Here is a 27,596-nt window from a genome sequence, read left to right as displayed (position 1 = left end):
GATTTTATATGTTCACTTACATTCCTGTTTTGTCCAAGAGATCCAGGCAGAAAGGATAAACCTCAGGCACGCAGTGAGAATTGTTTGATAATAGGATTCCCTTATCTCCCTTGCTATTTGCTTGGTAATCACTTCGGTCACAGTTGATGATAACATGGCACTGATTTGAGACATATTCAGCACAAACAAACAGATCAGTTCAGGGTACCATTTCACAGGAAGTTTCTGCTCATCATCCTTACAGTTAGATGTAATAAACACTGGAAGGAGTGATGGTCAGGAGGATGCAATGAAAGGCTTTCGTTGAGATTCTTTGATTATATAATGTGCCTCCTTGTACTCAGTGTGTCCACGCAAATTATGTTTTCAGAGAAAATATGCTTACTCTTCACTTCCTGTGACTTGCATTTACATTAGTTTTAATAGTATTTTGAAATATATATGCTACAATTTGAAAGGTTAGCCAACCCTCTATTACTATATGCCTCACCTACTAATATCACATACAGTGTCTAGCTCTCTCTTTTTATTATGGTCACTCTGTCGGCACCACACTCTATATCTATATATCTATATATCCTGTAAGTCCTGATCAGGTCCCTTTGGCCACTTTATCTAAATCAGGATGTGAACAGATTGCCAAGCCAGTAAACCTGATTATCTCCTGCACAAACACAAACTCTGAATGCGAACGCTGCATTGTTGTGATACTTCCCATGTCGGTGTTGTTGCTCGTCATTGTTATTCAGATGCAGTAAACATTTGAGCTTGTGTGTCAGATGGAAGAAAAATCCACTTGTGATACATATTGAAATGTATCCTCTGGACTGACTGTCATTGACGCGATATTTAATTTAATTTATTTTACTTCATGGCCTCCATATTCTTTTGATTGACCCTGTCCTTTGTTTTTGTAGTGCATTTCTGTCTGCTCTCTGTCTTCGTTTTTGTAGTCTGTCAAACCAATTGATTCTGAAATGTATGGACCTAAGGTAATAGGATTATAGAATAAAGCCGAAATGGGATGGACAGGAGGATCAATGCCCATTTATCGGGGTAATAAAATGTAGATTTAGAATTATATAGCTTAATCTTTCCTCTTGGCACACATAGAGAATAAATTAGAGACCCCTAGCCTGTTTGTTTTTCATTTATCTCACAGAGTAAACTGTATGTGTGTGTATTATAGGTCTAAGTATGTACAGTATTTGTGTGTTTACATATACAATATTGTTAGTTTGTGCACTTTTGTTAGGTTGTAAGCCTCATTGTAGCCATGCAATCACAATTAAAGTTTATTAATACATATTAAAAAAAGATTACAGAATCTTTAAACTACAGAATAACACAAAAATAAATCAATGTCGCCACCTAGTGGTCAAATAGAGGCACTGTATAGGACGTGTGAGTCAAAGCACCCAGCATCAGCTTTAAATACTGGTACTCATATGACCCACAATAGAGCATGAGTCACATGACATGCCTGATTCTCTCCTTAGGCCTTCAGAGCAGCGTGTACACCCATCTTTGTGTCTCTGTGTTTTAAAAATAATTTTAGTGGGGAACAAAAGACGTATTTTCTCGTGAGTACTCAGTACCAAAGAAGTTATAATAGAATAACTGATAGGAAGTATATGAATAAACTATGCAATGCTCTCTGTACTTGGAAACACAATCATTCAACATCTCCAAAAATATACTATGCATCTCTTTTTTTTTTAATTGAATTATCAACAGTTTATTTGAGTGGTTTTGAAACTGAAGTAACTATTACTATTACTAACTGATACTACCATTTGACCAGTCACACAAGCTGAAGAAGGGGATCTGATTACATGTTCAATTTGACCCTTTTCCATACAGATAGTTAGATAGGCGGCATAAACCATAATTTTGGTGTTACTCCTTTTAATCCTGTTGCTTAACGGTATTTCTCTGTGTTTGCTGTCTTTCCCTGTAGGGACCAGTGACCCCTATGTGAAGTTTAAGATTGCAGGGAAGGAAGTGTTCAGGAGTAAGACCATCCATAAGAACCTCAACCCGGTGTGGGATGAGAGAGTAAGCCTTCTGGTGGAAACCCTGAAGGACCCGCTATACGTCAAGGTACAGCAGATAAGTCCTGGCCTTTGATGTCATCCTGCTGCGATATAAATTGCTGTTGTTGTATTTTGGATGACTTTTAAGACATGAACTCACTATGCAAGCTTCCTTTTTATGCCAGGTATGACAAATCAGTGTGACAGATAACATTTGCAATGTTGTGTTGAGGATCCTCTGTTGACATTTGCTGTATATTGTCTCTTTGTAGGTTTTTGACTATGACTTTGGACTTCAGGATGATTTCATGGGCTCAGCATACCTCCACCTGGAGTCACTGGAACATCAGAGGTCTCTTTGTCTCTTTTGTCTTCTCTTTTTTATTATTATTTCCATCTCTTCATAACATCTATTTTCTCGACACACACTCCAAGCATCTTGCCTTGCTGCTTGCTGCTGTCGTTGTGATCAAACATCTGTTGTCTCCCTCTAGTGGCAGTTTTTGGTAACTCACCTCAAACCTCCTGAAGCACAACAAGGCTACATACAATTTTGATTGTACATTATATGAAGAAGTTTTTAATACCAAAAGTCCATCATTTATTATATGTGAAGTAGAAATACTGCCATCTGTGTCAGTGTAATCACTGTATCATCTGTAAACTTCACGTGTGCCATCTATTTTGTGCCATCAATCACTTTTGAGTAGGTGTCACATTTTTCACTATGAATTTTTTGCACACCCACGCAGGTGTTTTCAATTACTTTGGCCGATTACACCTCCTGTCAGGTGGAAGTCGGGTCAGCCATGCTGGGAATATATGTTTTTCAGAGCATATATTTGGACTTGAAATAGCAGGAAAAGTTTTGTTAGTAACATTAATGATTTTAGTCACATTTGAAAAAATACATTACTCTGTATATTTCCAATGAGACGTCTTTTCCCAAAGTGGAGATCATCGCTGCTCATCAGAACTGGATTAGTCTTGCTGATGTAACCAAACACTGAACAGCACCATAAAACATTCATAACCTTTGCTGATGCTTAGTGTTAATACCTGTATTTAAAGGCCTGTCAGTCAACTTGGGAGCGATAGCAGGTTGCAATCTTGTGTCTTGAGTTTTGGTGGAGGGCGCCTATTTTGTTTACATTTCGATTAGGGATTGTGACGTTAAAATGTATCAGAATTGTCAATGGAACTACCAGTACACACACTGCTGACTGCATCGCCGCCGCATCGCGCAGAGCCGGTGCAGACATCTGCAAAGAGTACAATGAGAGCGTATCTATGGTGGCAGAGAAGGGTTGAACGAATGCAAAAGCCATAACACGAATGCAAAAAAATTTGTCTTCTGCATTTGTGCTGTGGCTTTTGCATTTGGGTTGTTGCTTTTGCACTTGTGTTTTGACTTTTGAATTTGTGTTGTTGCTTTTGCACTTGTGTTTTGACTTTTGCATTTGTGCTGTGGCTTTTGCATTTGTGCTGTGGATTTTGCATTTGTGTTGTGAATTTTGCATTTGTGTTGTGTCTTTTGCATTCGTTCAACCCTTCTCAGCCACTGTACGTAATTGTTGTGTGAGATGTACGAGTGAAAAACACGTCTGATACACTTGCAGTCTAGGGGTCAGCCAATTGTGGGTTGTATTCATTCAATCAAACATTACAGCAGTGGTTGTTACAGACCCACCTGGCGGAGATCTGCACTCTTCTATTCTAGTTATCATAGTAACTCACTGAAAACAAGAATGGCCGCTAGGGAGAGAGGAAGGAAGCAGAATGTGTAGTCGTCAGCATGCTTTGTAGCTTATCTCTCCACCAGCGTTGAGTCAGACCTGAAGTGATTAAATATATGTGTCTACTTTATGTTAAGATGGATGGGGTGTTCGTATAATGCATGCATTCATTTATATACACACGTGGAATCCATGTACTCTATGCATATGAATGTAAGCACTTACAGTATAGGTAACACTTTCTACAATGTGTTATAATCTGTTTATAGCACTGTATAGTTATAAGCACTCATCAATATCCATAATTATTTATAACAATAATCACAACACATTATAAAGCACTTTATCTTGACTTATAAGGTCAAGTATCATAATACTTTATAATTGCTGATGTTTCTTTTTGCAAGGATCATAGCGTATTATAATTCCCATAGTTGTAACACATTATAATCTTTTTATATTACATTAAATACAGATTATAACCTATTAAAAGTATGTTTATAATGCATTATAAATATGGGCGTCATAGAAAGTTACCCATTTTGATGTGGTTTACTGTGCTTCCCTGTAGGACACTGGATGTGACGCTGGACCTGAAAGACCCACAGTATCCAGAAAACAACCTGGGCAGCCTGGACCTGGCTGTCACTCTGTCACCGAAGGAGGGAGACATGAGGGATGCTGTAAGAAAACTATGAATTTTCAATCAGATTACTCATTCATATATCTCTCTTCCTGCACACACCACATTTCCTCCTCATTCAGGGGTATCATTCCTTCCTATATTACTTGCCCCGCTGTACATAACCTTTGGTATGTCACACCAAAATAAGGAATAATATGCCTGATATACTGTAGCCAAACAGAACTCATGAAGACCTAACTTCAGCTTAATTGCTTTTCAGAAAAAACAAACAAGTCAATATAATGAGTTTTATAATATTCACACTTGAAGTTCAGCAACAGTGTTATTCCAGGTCAATGAACGGTTGCTCCATACATCAGAAGGCATGCTGTGTTGAGCTGGAATGTGCTGGCTTCATTCAGTATCAGTTACTGGAAACTCTTCAACTCAGCAAATTACATATGCATAAACACAAGTGTAATTAATATGTTCTGTTGGAAAAGTTCCATGTTCAAAGAGCACTGGATTCTCTTTCCTAATTATGTTGGCTCGTGCCTCTGCGGACATGCTCAATGTTTCAGAGTTGCATTTATTTCTGTTCAATTATTTGTTTGGTTAATTGGACCCCTGCATGCTCGATTCGGAACAAGGCAGAGTCATAGGGGAAATATTTTATTCCTTTTGATCTGATGTCTTAATTCTGCTGCTTATTTAGTACTGTAGTTCAGAGAGTCCACATTTGACAGAACAAATAAACTCTATTTAGGTTAAGCATCATTTTGGATTTCTCCAACTGTGAAGAAAATGAGTACAAGGTTACACTAGTACATTCTGGATGACTCTCTCTGTTGCCATCTAGTGGTATGAAAGGGTAAGGGAAAATACAAAACATGAATCTTCTTTTAAATTAATCCTTTATTGAACTACTAATAATCTGGTGATTTTTAATAATCATGTAGCATCAACAGTGTTTCTATATGTGATGACCTGCGTTATATACTATGTGTGTTTTCAAGTTCATGAGTGTTGGGTGAACATCAGGGAATTGTGAGTTATTTGAACCTTTTGCATTGATGATTACATTTAACTCTAATAAGCAAAATTTATCTCAAAAATAAATAGAAGCCAAAGTTTAAGACATGCGGCAAGATCTTCAACAAAATCTCCTGCCCTTTTGAGGACGTGTCCGTAATCCTCACCTTTATGTATATTTACTGTTGTGTAGAGTAGTTCAATGTTGAACTGTTTCTCAAGGTGATTCTCCGTTATTGGACCCAAACAAAGAAGTAAAAACTAAGCAAACCAAACAAGAAAGCAGCTCCCAGTCCCAGTTCTAATCCTGTCTTTCTTTGGGTCTAGGAATGGAAATTACATTTGTGAAAGTATCAAGTGTAAAAATAATGGTTACACTGTATTAGAGGCACAAACTTCAGCTGTGTGTGTGTGTGTATGAGTGCATGTCTGCATATGCAAATACTTCATAACACCACATGACAAGTAAGAGCGCTTCTTATACACTCCTTGCTTACTTAACGTGCATGAATGACAGCCCCCCTGCACCAGGCCAGGGCTAACATCTGAACTTCATATACCCCATGCCCTTTAACCTCTGACCCTGCAGCTCTAAGGGGGGTACAGTGGGGGACGCTCTGTAACAGCTTTGTCTCATTTACAGACCATGCTTTTGAGAAGGAACTGGAAACGATCTAGTAAGGTAAACTAAAACAGCATGTAACTCCCCCACCCACACAACTTCCGACTGTACTGTAACCCCACTACCGACCGCACTGCACCTCACCTATCCTGCACTCTTCACTTGTGTCCTGGTACATGGATGGAGTCTCCCTGGCCCTCTCCCTTCCTCCCTCCTTTTCCTCCTTCCACAGTGGTATTAGCAGCTTTTCTTTCTTTATCAGTTCTTGAGTTCTCATTGTCATTAGCTTATTTTCCACAAGCTGCAATATACCACCCGCTATTTACATCACCCGAGGGGATGTAAACATTTTTTTTGGGGAATGCAAGTCTGATTAAGCCTAAAGGTGAGCTGTATTTACATGCGTGAAGGCAAGTCATAAGTCATATAAATATACACCAAGGCTGGAAGTAATGCACTACAATTACTGCAATTGTTGTAAGTGATTTTTTTTATTTCACTTTTTGGATTATGTTTACATATTTAGTGTTATAACAGCTACAATCTGGACACTGGAGCCATTTACAGTGAAATCATGGTATTTTTTCCCTGACAATTAAAATAATCTATATATTATCTATCTATATTGAACTTTGTCTTTTTAAGATGTTAAATTATGCAGTGATATATTCGTGCTTCTTCCACCTTTGATCTGCACAGTGTATTGCAGCTGCTGTGTGAGAAAATAAAGCAATTGATTTGTTTTTAGGGGTTTTAAAGGAGTCCTGTGCAACAAATCAACTTTGGAATAAGAAAGTTTGATTGTTGACTGCGTGGCCTGATTCTAGGACACTTTTAGACCCCTTTGCATCAAGTGCAAATCTTTGATGTTCACATTGTTTTGAGTTGTCATCTTGCCATACATAAGAGACTGCTACCTTTTGGTACTATTTTTTTTTATGATTCACATTGGCTGTCGGGTTGAACACAAAGCATGCTGGTCGAAGTTCTGCTTTTCTTTATTGGTTCATGCATGAGTCACTTTACCTTGTTTTTCAGTCAAATACAGTACTATTAGTATCAGGGGCGCTTTTGTGAACACAACTGGGTGTATTCACAGCTTTGTTTGCCCATGTGTCACTTTTATTAAGGTACTTTGTTTGTTATCTTTTCCTCTTTTGGTCAAAAGTTGTCATTGAGAAGGAAACGAGGCTGAATCTGGAAAATCAGTTTTACTTTTAGTCGATCTCCTAAATCACAGCTAGAGGAACCGAATGTTTCCTTAACTAACAGAGAAAAGTTTGATATCCTACCAAGAGACACAGAAACACATTTTAAGTGTGTTGGTCAGAGCTGGGCAGACGTCCTGCTGTATCGTGCTTCTCCAAACTGAGCCTTTGAAGGCTCCAAAACTGGGCCACCCCGCCTGTGACTCGGGAATTAGCTCAAACACTGACTAACCAGCTACTGTGCTACCCTACCGAAAAAAGGCGCTGCTCCTGAGTGCCTCCCTGGCTCCGCGCTCGACTGCATACAAGTACACGGTTATTTTTACACAACCACTTCTTTTTAATGAAGCATCTATGAGTGTTGAACCCGCAGCAGAAAGATGCTATTCAAGAAGTTGTTTGAGATAATGATTATGAGTCAGATGCATATTAAATCCAGGTCTCTCTGACTTTACCACGAGGCAAAATGCTTATTTTGGTACTTCAAACGTTTTTTTTATTCTTCCAAAGGGCTGACAAAAGTTATGTGCAAGGCTGTATTAGTTCTTAAACTGAATGTTACTATCTCTTATAAGAATTTCAGCCTCCGAACATCTTCTGTGCATGATCTCTCTCCTGCTGTGCTCTGGCAGAGAGACGTGGACTCCCAATCCAAATAGCCCATGGTTTTCTGTAACAAGAAATATGTAGCAACAAAACAAGGAAACAATTAGGGTTGTGCTCGAGTAGGACATAACAGCGACCTCTCATCATTAGCATACAGTGTGTTAGCAGCAAGTGAACAGGAGAAATGAAAGATGTGGGAGTTGCAGTATGGGAGGTTGGCTGTATTGCAGGGAGCCATTCGCATTGTTTAATGTCTGGAGAATGGAAATTAAGAGGCTCCGTCTCCAGATCAAAGGCCTGCACTTGCGAGGCAGGGTTTGTTCAGAGTTTAATGAAATTCACCCGCAAAACAAAAGCTATGCTAATAAATTCTCCCTAACGAGGAAGGAGGAGAGGGAAAGGCATAAAGAGAAGGAGGGAGAGAAAGAGAGAGAGAGAGAGAGAGGGGTGTATTTGTTTGACAAATAAATACCCTGCTCTTTGTTTTAGTGAAGGATACTGACATGATTCAAAGAGAGGTTAAATAGGCCTGTAAGTGCTGAGAAAACTGTTGGAAAAAAAAACTTAAAATATGGAGAATCATCAATCTGAATTTGCAGCGCTGTCAACTTACAGTGCAGCCAGATGGAATAAGAAATTTACAGTTACACTGGAACAGCATCTCAGTGGTCTGCCCGTTTTGGATACAACAGTCTACAAATCACTCGCCTATTCATTTATTTTTTACTATATTAAGAATTTGTACAAAGAAATGCAGTCTTTTGCAGACTGTAAGCTGTTTTGTCTACAGTAGATTCTCAGTAAAGTGCATGTTTTTCCATTTCTTTCACTTGATTAAAGTGGGATGCTATGTTTTGTAATTGAAAGTGATGTTCAGGCATGTCGGGTGAGCTCACACGTCAGGGGTAAATTGTGTAGAATTATCTCATTTTGTGTTTTAAGTCTTATCTTGTGTGTTTTGCCTGCTCCTCTCTGTGTTGTCTTGATGTGTTTGGAATTGCATATTTTCCTGTTGACAAAGTGTACACAAGCCGTAATTCTACCTTGAGTTTAATTAATGCATATGTGTGTTTATTTTGTGGGTGTTTGTGTGTGTGTATAAATGCACACGTGTCTGTGTAAATGTTTCTTTGAATGTGTGTGTGTGTGCCTGCTGCAGTATCAGAGTATGCGTCTGTCAGATGTGCACAGAAAAGCCCAGCTGTGGCGAGGTATAGTCAGCATCAGCCTGATAGAAGGTCGCAGCCTCCAGCCCATGGATGCCAACGGCCTCAGCGACCCTTACGTCAAATTCAGGATGGGGCACCAGAAGTACAAGAGCAAGGTAAACGCACTAAATATTTAATTTGACGGTCACCTTCACATAATTCTGAATAAGGCTCTTTATATGTGGCCCTGTGATCAAGAAAGGAAGGTGTTTTATTGCAACATTTTATTCATTTCCATATTCAGCACACAATTAAGCTATTGAAGAACACCTTTTCAGTCATACAATTCATATTAAAGACTAAGTTAGGCTTATTTGAACATTGCTCAATAGAAGAAAAACAGCTAACCTTCCACGATAACATGTACAAGCACATATGGACAAGCAATGTACAGTATTTCCTTCTGTTGTTTACTCAGACAATTCCCAAAACGCTGAACCCCCAGTGGAGAGAGCAGTTTGACTTCCACCTGTATGAAGAACAGGGGGGCTTCGTGGACATTACTGTCTGGGACAAAGATGCTGGAAAGAAGGATGACTTCATGGGAAGGTGCAGTGGTCTTCATCAGGCTGTGTGGAGATGTAGCTATCTCAGTCTTTTGTCAGGGTTGTAAAGGTAGAACAGGCGTAGCAAAATCACGCATATCTTTAAATTTTAGGATCTTTTCAGACAGGTCTTACAGAAAAAGTTTGCACAATAACAGTATGTCCGATAATTTTAGTTCAAACGGCCATGTTTGAAATTTGTACAGATTTACTCATTTTTAACCTCCCGTTCGATATCCATGAGTATAGCAGCATGGAGGCACTCGAGGAAGCCTTTTGCTTTGAACTCTTTTGACCCAAGGCCAGTAATTACTATTGCCGTGTCTTGATATTAACTGGAGATATATTAAGAGCATGCCAGAAAATCAATTAAGTCAAGAGAAGATGCTCTCAAGTGCCTACTTAAAGGTATTAATTGTGTCAGCTTTGGCTAAGTTGTCTGCAGTTGCTTATATACTACACACATGACGCTTGCTATACTGTAAGTTGTAGGCTGTTGCTATGCTCTAGCGCAATGTGTGATGTCTTTTTGATGAGATAACTAGTAGAAACTTCATTTCTAAAGGGAAATTGGAGACCTCTTTCTGTGTTACTTCTTTGAGACGTTCTGTGATGGTTATTACTTTGCAGACATTTTTTCTGCAAGCTTCAGCCCCTCATAATGGCTACACTAGCATTTCTTTAAGTTTAGTCTTAAAGTTTAGTCTTTTTTTACTACAGTATCAGCCTGTTCAGCAGAGTCAGCGTCCCCACAAAATGTACAATACTCTAAAACTGTAATTTGGTTTCTGTTTGTTTGTGTGTGCACTTTAGGTGTACCATCGACCTGACGCCTCTCAGTAAAGAACACACATACAAGCTGGACCGGCCACTCGAGGAAGGTGAAGGTGTGCTGGTGCTGCTGGTTACACTCACTGCCTCCGCCGCCGTTTCCATCTCAGACCTGTCAGTCAACATGCTGGACGACCCGCAGGAGAGACACCAGATCATGCAGAGATATGTGAGTTTGTTTTATTGCAAGAGTGGCCTCATGTTGTGTGTGTGTGTGTGAGTTTTAGGATAATATTCTGCTGTGTGAATACTTCTGGGAGAAAAGTACACAACACTGTATATGAGAACTCAACTGAAAGACCAAAAATGTTATTAAAACAATGAAAATACAAGAGAGCGTAAATACAACTACACAACAACCAGTATGCCCACATACTTCATACTTTCCTTCACACACAGCTGCAACAAATTTCACGCAGTACCCCTTGTATTACTGATTGACCATGTACCTGATACTGTGGCTTCTTCCTTTAATTGACGGCTGTGTGGCACGTGTCCACATGTCCAAGTCGCAAAGACAAAGAAAAGCATTGTTTCTTTTTTGTCATGAGTCAGACTGACGTGTCGAACAACAACTCCCACGCACATTTACAGTGTCATCGGACTTCTGATTGTTGTAAAGTCACAATTGATTCACATTTTATGAAGAATCTCACTTATTAATTTTTTTTCACAAGCTAGTGTGCTGAGTTAAAAAATAAATTCCACCAAGTTGCAGCTGTGGTTTGAAGTTAGAAGACGTGGAGAGCAGCGGAGTGGGTGAAGAGGGAGATGATGAGATTCATAAAGGGAAAGAAAGGAAGGAAGAAGAGAGGTTTGGACTAACTGTTTGGAAAAGATGGAGGGTTTGTTTCTGTTGCTATGATTCACGCCACCAGTATTGTGCGGTATTTGCATCAGCATTCTGCAGTGAGTTGCATTTATGATTAATGCATGTGGACTCATTTATTTGCGTGTAAAATGTCTTGGCTTGTTAGTCAGTTGTCATTGATTTGAGCTCAGTATTAGAGAGAGAGAGAGAGAGAGAGAGAGAGAGAGAGAGAGTGTGAGAGCCGTAAGGCCCCATCTGCCCCAGAGGCCCTCCACTCAACACAATGGTTCCAGCCTATGCCTTTGTCTTAGCCTAGTTAACCCCTCTCACCCTGTCATCTTCACTCCTTGCTACAAAGAGACACTCACACACAAACTTTCAATAGGTTTCATTCACTGACAACCTTGACGTGGGACATTTCTTTTCTGCACATCATCAGTTATCACTCAACGCTGCAGCCATATTCGCTTTTTTAATAGAAGCTATTTGTTCACTTAATGCTTTTAGTTTAATTTAGGACTTAATAAAAAAAAAAAAAAGATGGAAGATTTGTTTAATCATTATTACATTTAATTGTCTAGGAGAATTGTTGGAATACATTTTCCCGTGAGTACCACTTAGTTACGTGTGCTTTTTATGTGCGGGTATCTTATGCGTGTGTGTTCACATGCTGTACAGTGTACACAACAGTGAGTAGCTGTCTGTGTTTGTGACATTATAGTGATTATACTGATTTCAGTTAACGGTACGTCCCAGCTGGTGTGTGTGTTTGCGTCTTTCGCTGTGTGCATAGGCACCAGCGGCGACGCTCCACAGGCCGAACACGGGTGCCGCGACCTACATAACCGTGGCGGTGCCTTATTGGCTAGCCACAGGAGGTTGACCACTCTGCTCCGCGCTGCAGCAACCACCCAAGATCAGAGGGGGGAGCTCTAGGACTGGGACATGCACACGCTGTGCCTCTCCTCACAGCCACAAAATGAGGGCGGGGAGTGTGAGTGTGTGTGTTTGTGTGAGTGTGTGTAATAGGGGGCGAGAGGTAAAGGATGAGGGTTGCACCGGGAAGGGAAGGCGTGTAAAATGAAAAGAAAAAGCTATTTCACCTCTCTCACAACTCGTGCAGACCCCGTTTTTCTGCTCGGCTGAAGGCGAGACATTTTCCTTCCTTCGCCTACCTTCTTTTCCTGCCTCCTTCTCTCTCCCATCTCTGTCCCGCTCTCCTGGCAGCCTCGACTCTTTGTCTGTTGCCACCGTGGCCCTCCCGTTAGATGAAGGGATGGAGAGATAGAAGGTGGGGGGTTGCAGATGGAGGGGCACAGTGAGGTCGGTTTGAAGACTTGAATGGTCCCTACCTATTAACATATTCCTTTTCCCCAGACTGGCCGTCTTTCAGTTAGAGAATTTAATAAAGATGTACCTTATCAAAGAGCACTGATAAGCCCAAGTACCACCACTAATACATAACTGTGCTGCTCAAAGCCTGCTAATCTGTGTGTGTGTGTGTGCATGTGTAGGGGTATTGTGCTTGGGCACATTTTTACTGACTGGTATTATCTGCTTGAAATCAGCTGTCCAGCACAAGCCTGCACAAAGCATCCACTACTGCTAATCACAAACAGGCACACACATACAGACGCATGCAAAAACAGTACCTTCCTGCGTCAGCTATCTAATAAAAAAGATGGGTGTTGGCGGAGCAATACAAGTACCATGCTGTCATCATCACAGCTTTAAAGAGCGGATACCTTCACAAATGAGAATGAGAAAACAATTGAAATCCTCTGCTCGTGCCAGCCTTCAGCAGTGTGCCCCCCCCTGCTCATCATGAAAACACACACGCTAGGTTACTTTAAGGAAGTGGATTGCAAAGTGTTGATATTGTAAAAAAAAAAACCACACACACCTACGTGCATGCACACTTTAATAACCTGAATCTCTAAGAACACATTACAGATTTTAAATCCTACGAATGTCTTTGTCACACACACACACGTACACACGCCACACCTCATGTGGTCACAGTGAGGTCACTGTGTTGCATTTGGCAGGTGTTTTTTCCTCATCCCAATCTGTGGCCATTGAAGAAAGCAGATAATAGACACCTGAGTGCCGGGATCTGATGCTAGCGCCGAGCTCATTAATGTCTCTCTCATTCTAGCTGTTCTGCATTGTGACGGCTTTGTGTGTGTGTGTGTGTGTCTGGCAGGTTTGTGAGTGCCTCTGTACACTTGCATGTGTACCGCATGTATGCGTGTGTGAACGAGTACACATGATTTTCTACTGCAAACTACTTTGAATGCAGCTGACGGCAGAGCTATATGCAACACGGTGCAATACACTTAGTGTCAACTGCCTTAGATGTACTATTTCTCACCGTAACCTTTCCTTCATCCCTAATTACTGTTTCCCAGAAGTAGAGAGGGACAGAGGGAGAGAGGGAAAAGGAGAGAAAGAGATTTATGCATTATGATGGCAAAGGAGCACACACACTAATGGCTCTTAATGGGCCTGAGGTGGCCGCAAGATGGGTGGATGAGAGAAGGAGGACATGGCGACCTCCGCTGAAGTGGTGGCACTTCACCACCCACCCACATGTATGCACACTCACACACGCACACCTGTAGTACCTCTCCCACCCACTCCAGTGCACTGTAAGGTGAAGAGAAAGGACACAACCTGGACAGGAAGTGAGATAAGGGGCTGCAGTAGAGTGTGGGACGGGCAGAGAGCAAACTTTGAGAGAGAATCTCGACAGACAGTGATCCCGAGTTGATGAACAGGAGTGGGAATTGAGAGGAGGTTGTTAGCATTTGGTTGGCGTTTGAGCATTTCACAGGCATTTGATTAAATGTCCCCTGAACCGCGCGGCTGCCGGGCAGACGCTTTGTGTGTGTCTGCGTGTGAAATGTTATATGGAGCGCTGATGAAAGGTGACACGATGCAGAGATGACAGCGAGTCATAATGCTATGCCGGGGCTGATTCATCTGTGTGTTTGTGTGTCTGTTGAGTGTGACAGAGACGGGAAGAAGATGTCACAGTGACAAGATGTCAATCACAGGCAGGGCGGGGGTTTGTTTTATGAAAGACAACTCCGTCCTTCCATTTTTCTCTTTTCTCTTCTGTTCATCCCTCCTTTTCATCTCCTCTATATCCACGTCAATCCACCTGCGTGTTGATGCGGGTGTGGGGAGACGTAAATGAGGGGGTTGGGGGTTGGTCATGGCCTCCCTTCATCTCTCTACCTGTCGGTCGGTCCGTCTACTCCATCTTTTTACTGTTTATCTTTCTGATGATGATTTCAATCCTCGTGGAGGATGGGTATATTCTCTCCACCCGTCATGGATTGAGGCTGAAACCTAAATGTCCCCTCAGGGAGCCTGTATGTGGGAGGAAGGGATGGAGTGTGGATGATGGGTTTGGGGGGTGAAAGAAATATCTTTGCATCCATACATTAAAGAAGTAATTCTGTCTCATTTTCTCTGTTCAATCTCGGTGCCATTTTGTGTATCTGTGTATCAATACAGAAACCAAACTGTGGTATATATTGAAATGTTGATACTAATGTCTTTTTGGTACAATACCAAAACAATACTTTTTTAATACTGTACTTAAAGCCATGATTTCCAATATTTTTCCATGCTTTTTTTACTTAACAAACAAAGCCAAACCTCTCAAATGTTTAATGTTCAAGCAGCTGTACAAGGACTCTGCCTTAACAAAACATAGTCTGAAGTTGGCAAAATTGTGATTTAAATCAAGAACTGTCAAACAATTAAACAAGATTACAAATCTTACCAATAAAATACAGTCTAAATTGGTGAAATTACAACATAAATCCATAAATATCGGATTCAATACTGAGTAAACAGGATTATGAATCTGACCAGACATTCAATGCCATCTTTTGGTATAGTTTTTGATACTCGTTGCTACTGACACATTTCGGTCCGGACCCAAAATGTAATGATGTTCGATTCCCAGCTAGGTTTCTACTGTTGAGCACTAACTAGTCAGCCATTATTTTGCCCTTGTGTCTCCCTCTGTTGCCTCCCTCATGCCCTTTCTCTGACTCTTTTCCTCCTTGTGTCTCTCATCCCGGCTGCTCCCCAATAATCACAACAAGCAGCTGTATCTTCAGAGAAATCGTGCCTTAAAATTGAGAGTTGTCCCCTCTCTCCCTCCCTCTCGCTTTCTATGTCTCTCTTTCTCTCTCTTTCACACACTCGTTCCCCCTCTCTTTCTTTCACACACTCTCCCCTCTCATCTCCTTTAGAGAGCTTTTGGACAATGATATCGCTGGAAACAGGCAGAGTCTGACAGAGTTGGTAATAATGAATTAAGTCTGTAGCCTGGCCCTGACTCTGAAATTTAAATTATAATTACTCCTGTGGGGATGGAAGGGGTTATTGCCAGAGAGAGAGAAATAAATTGAAGTGAAGTGCATTTCCACTTTGCTTTTAAGACACGCCGACATGCTACTCAATTTGGCCTCAGTGTAGGTTTTCTATGCATGTGTTTATACCTGGGTATTTGGGTGTGAACAAAAGCATGAGTTTATTATGACTGTGCGCGTATCTGTCAGTGTGTCCATGCCTCATGGCCCAGCTGTTGATCTCCACAGGTCTCCCTTTATTCCACTGATTTACAGACTAGTTTTTACACAGTCATCATTCTTTCCCCTTGTGCGTACAGTATTTCCCTTCTCATTTCAGACACATCACATGGCATCTCATGACATGAATGTGTCTTTATGGTGTGTGAGGTTGCAAGAAGGAGAGAAATATCAGGGGGGAGATTGTGTGTATGTGTGAGTAATCTCGTATGCTTGACTTTTTGTTTTACAGTTGGGTTGTTTACCTATCGTGAGTGTTTTTCCCCCCTCTTTTGTTTGGATGCTGTATAAACTGGACAGAGTGTGTGTGTGCGGAGGTCAGTGTGTGTTTGCCTCATAACTATGATATCACTGCCAGTCACGCTTCACTGGATGTGTCCACTCACCACAACATCTCTATTATCATATTATCAGCCTCTCTCTCTCCATCTCTCTATAAATCAAACAAACACACAAGCAGAAGTGTAGGCAGTATACAATAATACAGCAGACACCTTAATATCACATCACATGCAAATCATGCATATATGCTGTAACTTTTTTTTGTCCATATTCCTATTTCGTTATATACTGTATTGCACTTACATTGCATATTTTTGAGTGTTTTAACATTTAGTTTTTTATTTCATATAGCATTTATTTCACTGTTGTCTTTCTTCTTTTGTTGATACTAATGCTGCTATTCACACACTATCTTAACACCTCTTTTTTCTTACAACATTGCGAGGAAGCAATTCATGGAGTGACGAAAAAAGTAAACACCAGCCAGTCAATTAAATCATCCAGACTGACACCAGGGAGTGAATCAAAATAATACACATCAAAATGTGTTAAAACTGCATTCAAACTTGGTATTTTTTTCACATTAAGTTATGGAGAGAAGATGTCCAAATACCATACTAACATGTTCTGCCACAACGGTTTCCTCTCCTCATAGTCAATATGCAAAACACGATGGGAAACACTGTTTTTCACTAAAACACAGTGGGGAACTATTTCCTCTGTAACTGACTTAATGACTAACTTATTCATTTTGAGTGGAACAGTTAATGGAAAAGCACTAAAAGCCCTTACTCTAATTGCAAAAGTGGAGAGTGTATAGTTTAGAAGACATCATGCATTCTCAACCCGAGTCACCTGCTCGTTGTATATTAGTAATAGATATAACGCTGAATTTTCTTGTTCTACTTCACATGTTACAGTGTTGAACTCGCCTGTTGTCTCCAATGACCCCTTTTTGTTCTACTTTTATCTGTGTACTGTATTTATTCACTGTAACCTTTTGCAATATATTTCTGCTTGACTCATCTTCTCTACCAAAATCAGTGAAGTTCCATTTTATGTGAAAAGTACAAAGTTGAGAAACATTTCAAACAGGCAAGTGCAGCTATTCAGTGAAATTAAATCTGGCCATTTGTCCTCTGTTAGACTCGACTATAAATGCCAGCTCTACATTTTCAAATAAGAGGACTGTTAAAGGACATATTCTACCCTTTCCTCTCTTAATGAAATGTCAGGCTATTGACCTGCCTTTCTCTTCCATGCTAATTTGGCGTCCTCTTTGACCTCTCACCCCTGTTCCTGTGATGTTTCAGAGCCTGTGGAGGTCACTCCACAACCTGAAAGATGTCGGCGTGGTGCAGGTTAAGGTCATCAGGGCTGAGGGACTGATGGCAGCAGATGTCACAGGTAAGACATTGACCTTAAGTCCAAACAACAGGACCATAACCTCTGCAGTATACATTGTTAAAAGTTGGTCTCTTAATTTTTCACTCTATTCGTGCTCATATATTCATGCACTTAAAAATAATCTGACAAATAGCTCCCCATTTTTGCTGCTGTTTTGCAATTTCTGTTGGTGCTTTACTATGCGAGCACTACAGAGCATCTGGTAATAACAGTAATACTCTTAATAACAAGAGTATTTTCTTTTTTTTGCTTTAAATAACTTTTGCTTGAGTTTTGTGTTTAGACACTGAACAATTTCTCTGGCGCATTTTCCTCCACCAGCAATCTGCCATAAATCTAGCCAAAGATAAAGTCAGGGTGTAATTTTGGTTTAAGGGATGATTCTCTATGAGAATCCTCAGAGAGAGTTAAAGTCTACTTTGTGCAGGACGCTAAATTTGTCTCTGCATTTTTTAGAAAAGATGCAGGCTGCTCATTTGAATAATAGAGAAAAAGTACATATTTGAACCAACAAATCTCTCTCCCTCCTCCTCCCTCCTCCCGCTCGTTCCCTGCTTGCTCTCTCTGAATCCTCCATTCTCCATTAATTCTTACTTTTAATTAGGTCTACAGTGGACAGGCCTAGTTTTTCACTCTGTATTATCTAGTAGAGAGAGAAGTGTGTGTGTGTCTGTGTGTGTGTGTGTGAGAGAGAGAGTTTTTTTTCTCCAATTGAAACAGCCACAGTCCCATTAGCCAATACAGAGTGGAGCTGGTTGATTTGGGTTATTGCGTGGAGCGACCGGAGCAGCCGGAGTGCAGGGCTAATGGCTCTCTGGCTCTTGTATTTCACTCGGAGCAGAAATTTGCTCCGTGACCTCGTTGTAGAGCTCATCATTCAGTCTGAGCTTCATGGATCCTTCCAAAAAAAAAAATAACAAGAGTAAAACTGTGGAAATATAATGTCTAGTGGCTGTTTGTTTGCCTTTCACTTTGTCTCTGCCGGTTTGACGTGGTCATAGAGAACATGTTTGGTTTCAGAGCGGTGCCTCTACAGCCTGTGGTGATTTGAAAATTATTGCTACAGGCTTACTTCACAGTTACAAGTGCAGCACGTCTTGCGGTGCCAACCAGGGCTAATATTTTACATAGAAAGTACTAAGACTGAATACAAAAACAATTGGAAAAAAGTGAAAAAAATGCAGTGCCATATGTGTTTCACATGGAAAATGTGAATTTAACGTGCTAAAAACCAGAATACAAGTGAAGATATTTCAACATGGGACTCTTCATATATTCACAAAAAGCCAAGAGAAAATAATGGGCTTTGGTTTCACATGTGGGTTTTCACTCTACTTTTTTACTTATAGCAAAGAGATCTCAAATTTAGACACCAATTTAGACATCAATTTGAATTCATACATTCTTACAAGCAAGGACAAAAGAAAATATTTGTCTTTTGTTCCCCAGAAAACGATTTCTTTCAGCCAGTCTGTTTCTAGATGGCTTATTCCTGTTTTGAGTCTGACGCTGTGTGTGTGTGTGTGTGTCTGTGTGTGTGTGTGTCACTGGCAGAAACAATAGCTCTGTAAGAGCCACATAAGAGCCCTCACCGCATGAACACCCTATTTTAACAGCCCAGACCAAGAGAGGGTCAGGAGCAAGGTGAGAGAGAAACAGACGGACAGACAAACAGACAGACAGAGAGAGGGGTCAGTGAGAGAGAGAGAGTTCACCATCTCTCCCATTCACGCTGCCTGTCTCCTCTCCCGTCTTTTTCCCTCCTCCTCTCTCTCTCTCTCTCTCTCTCTCTCTCTCTCTCTCCTCTATAGCCATCTCTCTCTCTCTAATTGAAGTGTTTTTGTGGAGTAGCTCCTCTCCAGCCCGAGTAGGATAACTGAAAATAGTCTCTAAAACCAACAATCCCTTTTGTCTGCCAGCTCTTGTCCCTCTGAGTGGATGCTATACTGTTAGAACATTTCAATAGTAACACACACACATACACACACACACACACACACACACACACATGCACCTACAGCAGCAACACCGTAGCGCGTTTAGACTTTCCTTCTTCACTCAATATCAAAACAAAACCTGTCAGTGAAGTGTAGATTTTGCACCGCATCACTTGACACTTGGAGGAATACTGTAGATAATCATGTATAGCAATAAATGCAACAAAAAAAATGTGATTGATTTACACTTTAAAGTCTGAATCATAATTAATTGTGATTATACAGGAACAGGAGAGCGTGCGCTTTCCTCTCCAGCCTCAAACTCCTCACTAACTCTAAGCTTCCTGCGAGGCAATTACAGCGCGCTCCCTCGTCTCCGTACCGTATTCATCCTCCACACTTATCTCAGGGCGCACTGAAATGAGTTTGAGCCCGCTCCTCGCTGCAAACCCTCCGCCAGCGCCACAGAGACGGGACCCAGAGGGGGGGAGGAGCTTTGCTCGGACATTACCTGGATGATCTCTGAGTGGCGCTCAAACCTGAGCGTGTAATTGGTTAAGACAGCCGCCTCTGGTGCTGGCGGCCAATAAGGTGAAAGTTCATCACCAATGACAACTGGCTCTCTGCGGCAACACAGCCTGCCATGTCATTAAAAACAGAATATTAGAGAGAAAATGGGGGAGGGACCGGGTTCTGCAGAAATAATTTTCCAGCTCTTAATTTGGATGATTGCATTTAAATTTAATCAGACGTGATTTGTGGGGACAACATTATAATCGTTTATGCTATGGACGCTCCGCGATGATTAAGGAGGATTTCAAATATTCACTACTGTAAAAAAAAACTGCCAAAATATATTCTTTTTACTTATTTACAAATTTATGATACATGTTTGTGTGTATTCATGATTCATAATACAATACATATTTTATTTGCCATGCAAGCAATTTATATGGCTAACAAAGTATGTACAGTACACAGAGCCGCTTTGAGAACTAGGCTTTTGAGTCCATTGTCTTTTGTCTATTTTAATGTATCTTGTTTTCTGTCGTAGGAGTCATAGCTGTCAATATCCACTTCAAACACTCCACATCAATAGAGCCCCACAAACAGATATGAAAGGCAACACCTACGGCTCAGCATTGATCACGGTGACATTTACTTTGCACACCCACTAAATGTCCTGCCCTTGTCACAACATTTGAAGAAAATCACACCAATCAATGACACTCACACACACACACAGACGGACACAGACGGACACACACGAGCACATACAGAATTGTGGCGGGGGGCTTTGAACTCAATCCCAACTTTATTGAGTCTTATTATGCAACATTGCTGCTTTACTAATATTTCAATATTCTCGGTATTTTTCCACGGGAATTCGCGTGGGACATATTCTTTTTTAACTTCCTGACCCAGTCTTTTCAAGTGATAAGCTCGAACAAACAGCGCAACGGCTCCCAACAGTTTTAATAAAAAATAATGATCAAAGCCAGAATTAAGAGTTTTGTTGTTTTTAGTTCATTTCGAGGCAGTGGAAGGGAGGTGGGCTGGCAGGCATGGGGAGCTGGTCTCTCTCCTTTCTGTGTACAAAGAAATTGAGATGTGAGACGTTAGTAAACAAATAGAGAATATATAGGACATTACTGGTTTTGATTATTATAGTACAGTACGCTATTCTCAGGAGGAGGAAATAACTCTGTGATTATGTTTATTTCTCCTCTCGGTCTCGCTCACCCTCTCTCTGCGCAGTTACATAACTGTAGTAAATTCTGAATTGAAAGTTTTGTTGGAATGAATTAGCATTAATGAATATGATTTATAGTGAACCATATATCATATCTGTGTTTTATAACATCTAAGGGTCTTTAAAGTTGTCACGCAGTGTATTAAAGTTTTATCTTTTGGCAGTGACAGGCCACTCAAATTATTTCGTATGTGATCCTTTTTTTAAATGATTTATTCTGTAGGATAAATCTACATTTGGATATATGTTATTTTGTTATTATTACTGTAAAATGTCACTTGTGTTATATTGATGAAACCAGTGTTGCTGCCAGTGTATAAAACTCCCTGTAATAAACACGAGTTAAATTTCAATTTTAATATCCAAAATCCTTTTCAATGTTTTTATTAATTTATTTTGCTGTCAATTTAACAAAGCAGAAAGGATGATCATGCTTTCATCATTTCATTCTCCCGTTGTTCTTGCTTTCACTCATTTTTTTCACCACGTCGTTCCCGCTACCGCCTCGCCGCTCGCTTGGAATCACTAATCATGGACCAGCTATGTTTCTCACACCCCTGCTCGGCTGTCTTTATCTCCTACTTTGAACTTCTCTGGCCTTCAGAGCCACGTCGCCGTCTATGTTCTCCGCACTATCCATTCTCAAAGTCTCCTCTCTCTTTTCACTCTCGCACCCCCTCCTTGTGACTGCCCAGGGCATAGTTGTCCTGGAGCTTATCTTCTAGTTGTCCATGTTCCCAGGGTGTTGATAGAAACGGCTCGCAGCTGTTCCACTGATATACTGTTTTATAATATATATGGCATCAGGGCTAAAAATGAGAGAATCATATTATTACAGTTGTGATAAGTCCAGGGTATTGGAGCTGTCATGTGGTGTAAGGGGGGGATGCTATATAGTATCTGTCTTAATAATATGAGGGATCGGAGATAGACAAAAGCTGTTGGAATTACTTAAGATTCTCGCTTTCCTTGAAACCTCAAGCTAACAAAAGTTTAGTGTCTCCTGTATTTATGTCTTTATTTTCACTAAGAAGGTCATTCTTGTGTGCTTTTTTTTTTGCTCGGCAGGTAAAAGTGACCCATTCTGTGTGGTGGAGCTGAGTAACGATCGGCTACAGACGCACACCGTCTACAAAAACCTCAACCCAGAGTGGAACAAGGTCTTCACTTTGTGAGTGGCTTTTACAACACTGTTGTAATGAAAATATATTTTTTTTTGTCTGACATGTACCTTAGAATTAAAGACTGGTAAAGTTAAGGCAAAGGTCTCATGAAGGAAAAAAATGTAATTCATAGCATTCAACATTTTTTTTTATTTATTTTTTTATAAATTCTGGTTCGATTGTGGTTCGATCTCACAATGTATAGTGTGGAATGCCTTTTTCATTAATGACCTTTGAACTGAAAAAAATATTCACCATCATTATTAATACAACTGCTTATTTCATAGTGTTTTAAAATATATTTTATGCCTACAGTAAATCCAGGGAGACATTAACATAAGAAAAAAAGAAGGCTTATCACATTTTTCTCTGTTCGTAAAATATTTTTTTCACATATATAGTTACACTGAGGCTATAGTTAAATTTTTAGATCTAACTCTGCATAATTTCTTACATATACAGTATGATACAATTTTATTCCATAGTACAAACCTGTGAATTCCCAGTGGTGGGACAGGTTAATTTAGTCATTCTTTGAGTGCACATCTTCCTCATAGCCTCCTTTCTATACATAACATCAGCTATCTTCTTACTAACCTAGTTTTCAAAAGATGACACGTCTGAGCTTCATATTTTAGTCCTACTTAGCTCATGCAGTAATGTAATGCAATATCACATAAAGCATGCTAATGGTGATTTTTAAACATTTATGTAAATGTAGTAGAGGGTTTTCAAATATAAGGCATTTGTTATGCCTCATATAGCCTTTCAGATTTCAAACGGTTTTCTGTGAGTCTTAAACATTTAGAGAAGCTTTTGCAAGATGTGACATCTCTCACAGTGTTTGAGTTTGTAGCGCATATTTCAGTATTTATGTCACTGGTGTTGTCTTTGTGTGTGGTCCAGTAACGTGAAGGACATCCACTCGGTACTCGAGGTCACTGTTTATGACGAGGACCGGGACAGAAGTGCAGACTTCCTGGGGAAAGTGGCTATTCCTTTACTAAATGTGAGTCAAAGGCAGATTTCTGTGTGTGTGTCTCTTTTCCTTTGGGGATAATAGAGAGAACATAGAGGAACGGAAAGAATGAAAACACACAGCGGAAGATATAAAAAGCAGAGGTTATTTTTGCAACTCCACAGATGAGACTGTTATTATTTCACACAGAGAAAGAGATGACAGGAAGGAGAAAAAATGGAATAGAGGCTAAGAAAAAAGAAGAGATTGATAGGTGAGAAGAAAGAAATTGAGGGGATGAGAGATGATGTGAAAATGACACTGATAGAGAGATGGAACGATGCGATTTATAGAAAAAAAAGGACAGAAGAGTGTCTCTTATATTTAAAAAAAATATAGATAGCCTGTGAAAGAACTGTGTGTCTAATATATCCATGCTCTGCTGTACAGTATGATTCCCCAGGATAGTTAATTTCTGTTTGACAGAGCCGAGCTGCACTGGGTAATGAACAGGTACTTGTCAGAGTTGCCACAGTTGTTTTGGGTTCCCTGTCAGCGCCAGCAGCTGGGGTTCAAAGGTGGCCCGGGGAGCCGATTCAGCCGGGTATTGCCAGACAGACGCCTGTCATGTCCCTCTCCCACAGATCCAAAATGGAGAACGCAAAGCCTACGCCTTGAAAAGCAAGGAGCTGACAGGGCCAACAAAAGGGGTCATCTTTCTCGAAATAGACGTGATTTTTAATGCTGTAAGTCTTTCTTTAGCTTTTTTGATTCTCCTCCCTGATTTTTTTTTTTTTCCATTTTGCCCCCCACCCCCTATTATCCTCTCTCTCTCCATCCCTCTCTTGTTCTCTCCAGCATCCCCCCCCCCCCACCCCTCTACGCTGCTGTTGTCTTTATTCTGTTTGTCCCCCCTCCCTCGCTTCCATCTCATCCCTCGTCCCTTGTCCCTCGTCCTCGTTTTGGCTTTAATTATCGAAGACTCCCTCTCAACCGCCTTTGTTCGCCCATTCACCATCGCTGTGTGTGTCCTATAGCGGCCATCTTACAGCTTTCTCTCCCGCTCTCTCTAGCCTCTGACATGGGGCACGCTCTACGCATGTGCTGCCAGCATCAGTACACAATGTGTTAGAAAAAATATAGTTCCTCGCTAATTCATTGACATCATCTCTGTCATTATTTTGAATAAATAGTGTCATTTCCCTCTCACCGTTTGCTGTTTATGAGGCTGTGTGTGTTCACTCCGTCCTCCAGGTGAAGGCTGGTCTCAGGACGTTGATTCCCATTGAGCAGAAGTACATCGAGGAGGAGCCCAGAGTGTCCAAACAGGTACATCAGCCGCCAACACTTATCTTCCGCCACTCCGCCTCATTTTTATCTGTGTCCACCACTGTACCCCCTATTCTGCTTGACTGTCTGAAGCAAAACCAACAAGCCTGGAGAGTGGCATCTTGTAAACCACAACAACTGTGTGGGCAAGATACAACAGGATGATTGAAGGAAAAACAGCATTTCGTTTCTTTTTTTCCCTCTTCCCTCCTCTCTCCCTTCTCTCGTCTCTCCCCCCCTCGCATCTACTCTGAGTGGTGAATAGAAATGTCAAGCTGTCAGCTCTGGGGTGCATAAGTAGATTGGCCATCCTTATAGTTGGCCCTCTTTGCCACTGCTGCTTTGCACTTCATTGTCACGCCGCTCAGTGTGGCGGCACCACAAAGGGCTGAATAGTAGGGGCTGGCCCACATCAGACATGTCATATGAGTGACCGTTTGGGCTCAGCAGTCAACGCTGCGCCATGCACAGCCGAGCACAGCCCAGCACAGCACAACACACGCACCGGCTCCCATACCACGCTTTTGTCAGCCCTCCATCTATATTCCCTTCTTTCCTCACTGTTTCTGCTCTCTGTCTCGGGCCCACTCTACGCCTTTCCTCCCAAGTGCAGAATCTTTTTTTTCATCTCCATTTCACCTCTGACTCACAGAGATGACCCATGTCAGCGTCTCGCAATGATGATGTCACTGGCTGCTTTAGAGGGATTGCCCCGTGAGGACTCTTTTGTGTGGTGGCAGCTCCCCTGCTGTTGCTCGCTGCTTAGCGTGCAGACACACACATACACAGTAAAGAAAAACACATAAGCTGCCTGCCAAACAAAACCATTTAATTATAATTATGACATTTGACTTAATAAATGACTTCACTTCTTCTAAGTGTTTTGAAGGAATAACTCAAGGCACTCTTTGGAATAATTCATGAAAAATGAAATATTCTTATCAAGGCAGTTATGGCAATAATGAGCCCAGAAGAGTACAGCGTGTACATCAAGTGCATGCGCTGAGGAACGTGGAAATGGATGATTCACAGTCTTGCTGTCCTCAGGGTCTGTGTGTCCCCAGCAGGACACCATACAGTCATCCTCAGTTTGGCAACAAAAAGCTCCACATAATTATACATAGAGAAGGAGGAATCCTCCTCTCATCTAGCATCAAAGCAGCCAAGCCACCCCTAACCACATGCAAATCCACCCGGAAACGCACATACAGTACAGACAATAGACTTCACTGTAGTGCTACAAACACATACAGTATACACACATTCGAACACACACACAATTTACCAAAGAGTGAAATAATGGCCTAGAATTTTTGAACAGCGATCTGCAGAGACAGTTTGTCCTTTGGGAGCACTTTCTCCTGGTGGTGACCTGATTGGGTGGTTGGCATTCTGCGCTGCTGTTATGCTATTCCCTGAATGGTTGGCAACCCATGGGGAGGACAGCAGTTAGCCAGCTCTCTCTCATATCTGGCCAAAAATGCACGGAGAACCCTCAGGGAGGAGAATCCAGGGACTGTGTTGGAAATTGTTATTATTGTACTTAACTTTATCGCTGGGAGAGTAGACTTAAAGAAACACTGTGAGTCAGCTTGTCACACTTAAAGCGGCTGTTTGTCCTGTATGCTGATCCACATCCATATATAGCTATCCAAAGAAGGAAAACACACTAATGTCTTCATGGTGTCCTTAGTGCTGCAATGCTGTAATATTGAAGCCAAAGTGAGGTCAAAGCTGCAAATCTCAAGTTGTAAAACGTAATGCTCCAGTTAACTTTCCAAAGTGACAGCAGAATGAGAGACAATGGAGTTTGAACCTACCATATTAAGACTTACTGTCAGTTTAACTAAGGTGCTAATTATATAATATAGCATATTTGCTCACTAAATTGTGATGACTTCACACCATGACTAAACATAAAAGAGGGAAAACTGACCTCTTAACAGTACGTCCTCACAAATGTCTAGATCAGAGATGGGCTGTAATAGCTGTGCTCATGTTTGTAATAATAATTTTGCTCCAGTTTACTTTGTCTTTTGATGAAAATATCCAAACATGTGCAGCTTATGTGGAAAAAGTCACGAAACCTTGATGTTTTTTTCCCCCAGTTATGCTCCGCTACATTTCACACAAAGTCTCATCAGTTATATAAAAGTACAGCATGTTATTAGATATTTTTTTTACTGAATGTCCATATGTTTACGTACACTTTTACATGTATCACATCATGCTGTTTTCCTTGCTACAACACATTCCTGACCTTAAGTGTTGACATGTTTTAAACTTTCACTTGTTTTGTATTTGTCTCCTTTTTAGCTGCTGTTGCGCAACTTCAACAGAGTTAGACGCTGCATCATGTTCCTGATCAACACCGGCTGCTACATCAACAGCTGCTTTGAATGGGACTCTCCACAGAGGAGCATCTGTGCTTTTGTAGTAAGTAGAGATACACTTACATAAACATGTACAGTACCATAAGTGGTAGCATATCACATACCTGTACACATTTTCATAGAAACAGGACCTATTTTTTTTGTTATATTATTAATTTGGTGTATTAAAAAGAGAGACAATCTCAGAAATGTACTTACCATATGACTTTGTCAGAGTAATTATCTCACACTTTTTGAAATTAAATGAACCCCACTCACATTAATAGCTCTATACTAAATAGACTAACAATCATCAATAGTCATCAATAGTCATATACTTTACCGATAACACTTTTTATGCCAGTTAACATCTGCACACACGCAGCAGGAGAGCAGCATGTTCACAGAGGCTGTAGGACCATTTCTGCTAACAAAGTATGGATCCTTCACTGGTAATTGCACACTCTAACACGAGGGCTTGTTGATGTCTCAAGCACAGTTAAGTACATTCCCACACTCTAC

General features: G+C 40.8%; 1 protein-coding gene across 8 annotated transcripts in view; it reads left to right on the top strand.

Annotated features, from left to right (window-relative positions):
• mctp1a (multiple C2 domains, transmembrane 1a) overlaps positions 1-27,596 on the top strand; it is a 139,495-nt gene that overhangs the window by 66,977 nt on the left and 44,922 nt on the right. For 5 of the 8 annotated variants that reach the window (XM_037777650.1, XM_037777655.1, XM_037777653.1 and 2 more), the window contains exons 3-15: positions 1,961-2,103; positions 2,309-2,388; positions 4,344-4,455; positions 6,073-6,111; positions 9,025-9,189; positions 9,492-9,622; positions 10,432-10,618; positions 17,469-17,562; positions 22,321-22,423; positions 23,322-23,424; positions 24,018-24,119; positions 24,628-24,702; positions 27,019-27,138. In XM_037777650.1, the coding sequence (XP_037633578.1) occupies positions 1,961-2,103; positions 2,309-2,388; positions 4,344-4,455; positions 6,073-6,111; positions 9,025-9,189; positions 9,492-9,622; positions 10,432-10,618; positions 17,469-17,562; positions 22,321-22,423; positions 23,322-23,424; positions 24,018-24,119; positions 24,628-24,702; positions 27,019-27,138 (1,454 nt within the window). The remainder of the gene's footprint in view (positions 1-1,960; positions 2,104-2,308; positions 2,389-4,343; positions 4,456-6,072; positions 6,112-9,024; positions 9,190-9,491; positions 9,623-10,431; positions 10,619-17,468; positions 17,563-22,320; positions 22,424-23,321; positions 23,425-24,017; positions 24,120-24,627; positions 24,703-27,018; positions 27,139-27,596) is intronic. The other 3 variants (XM_037777652.1, XM_037777649.1, XM_037777651.1) reach the window with 2 other exon arrangements.

This window comes from Sebastes umbrosus, chromosome 8 (genome assembly GCF_015220745.1).
Source record: "Sebastes umbrosus isolate fSebUmb1 chromosome 8, fSebUmb1.pri, whole genome shotgun sequence".
Classification (NCBI taxonomy): domain Eukaryota; kingdom Metazoa; phylum Chordata; class Actinopteri; order Perciformes; family Sebastidae; genus Sebastes; species Sebastes umbrosus.
The sequence above is the reverse complement of the archived record's forward strand: the minus strand, read 5'-3'. Positions and strand labels throughout refer to the sequence as shown.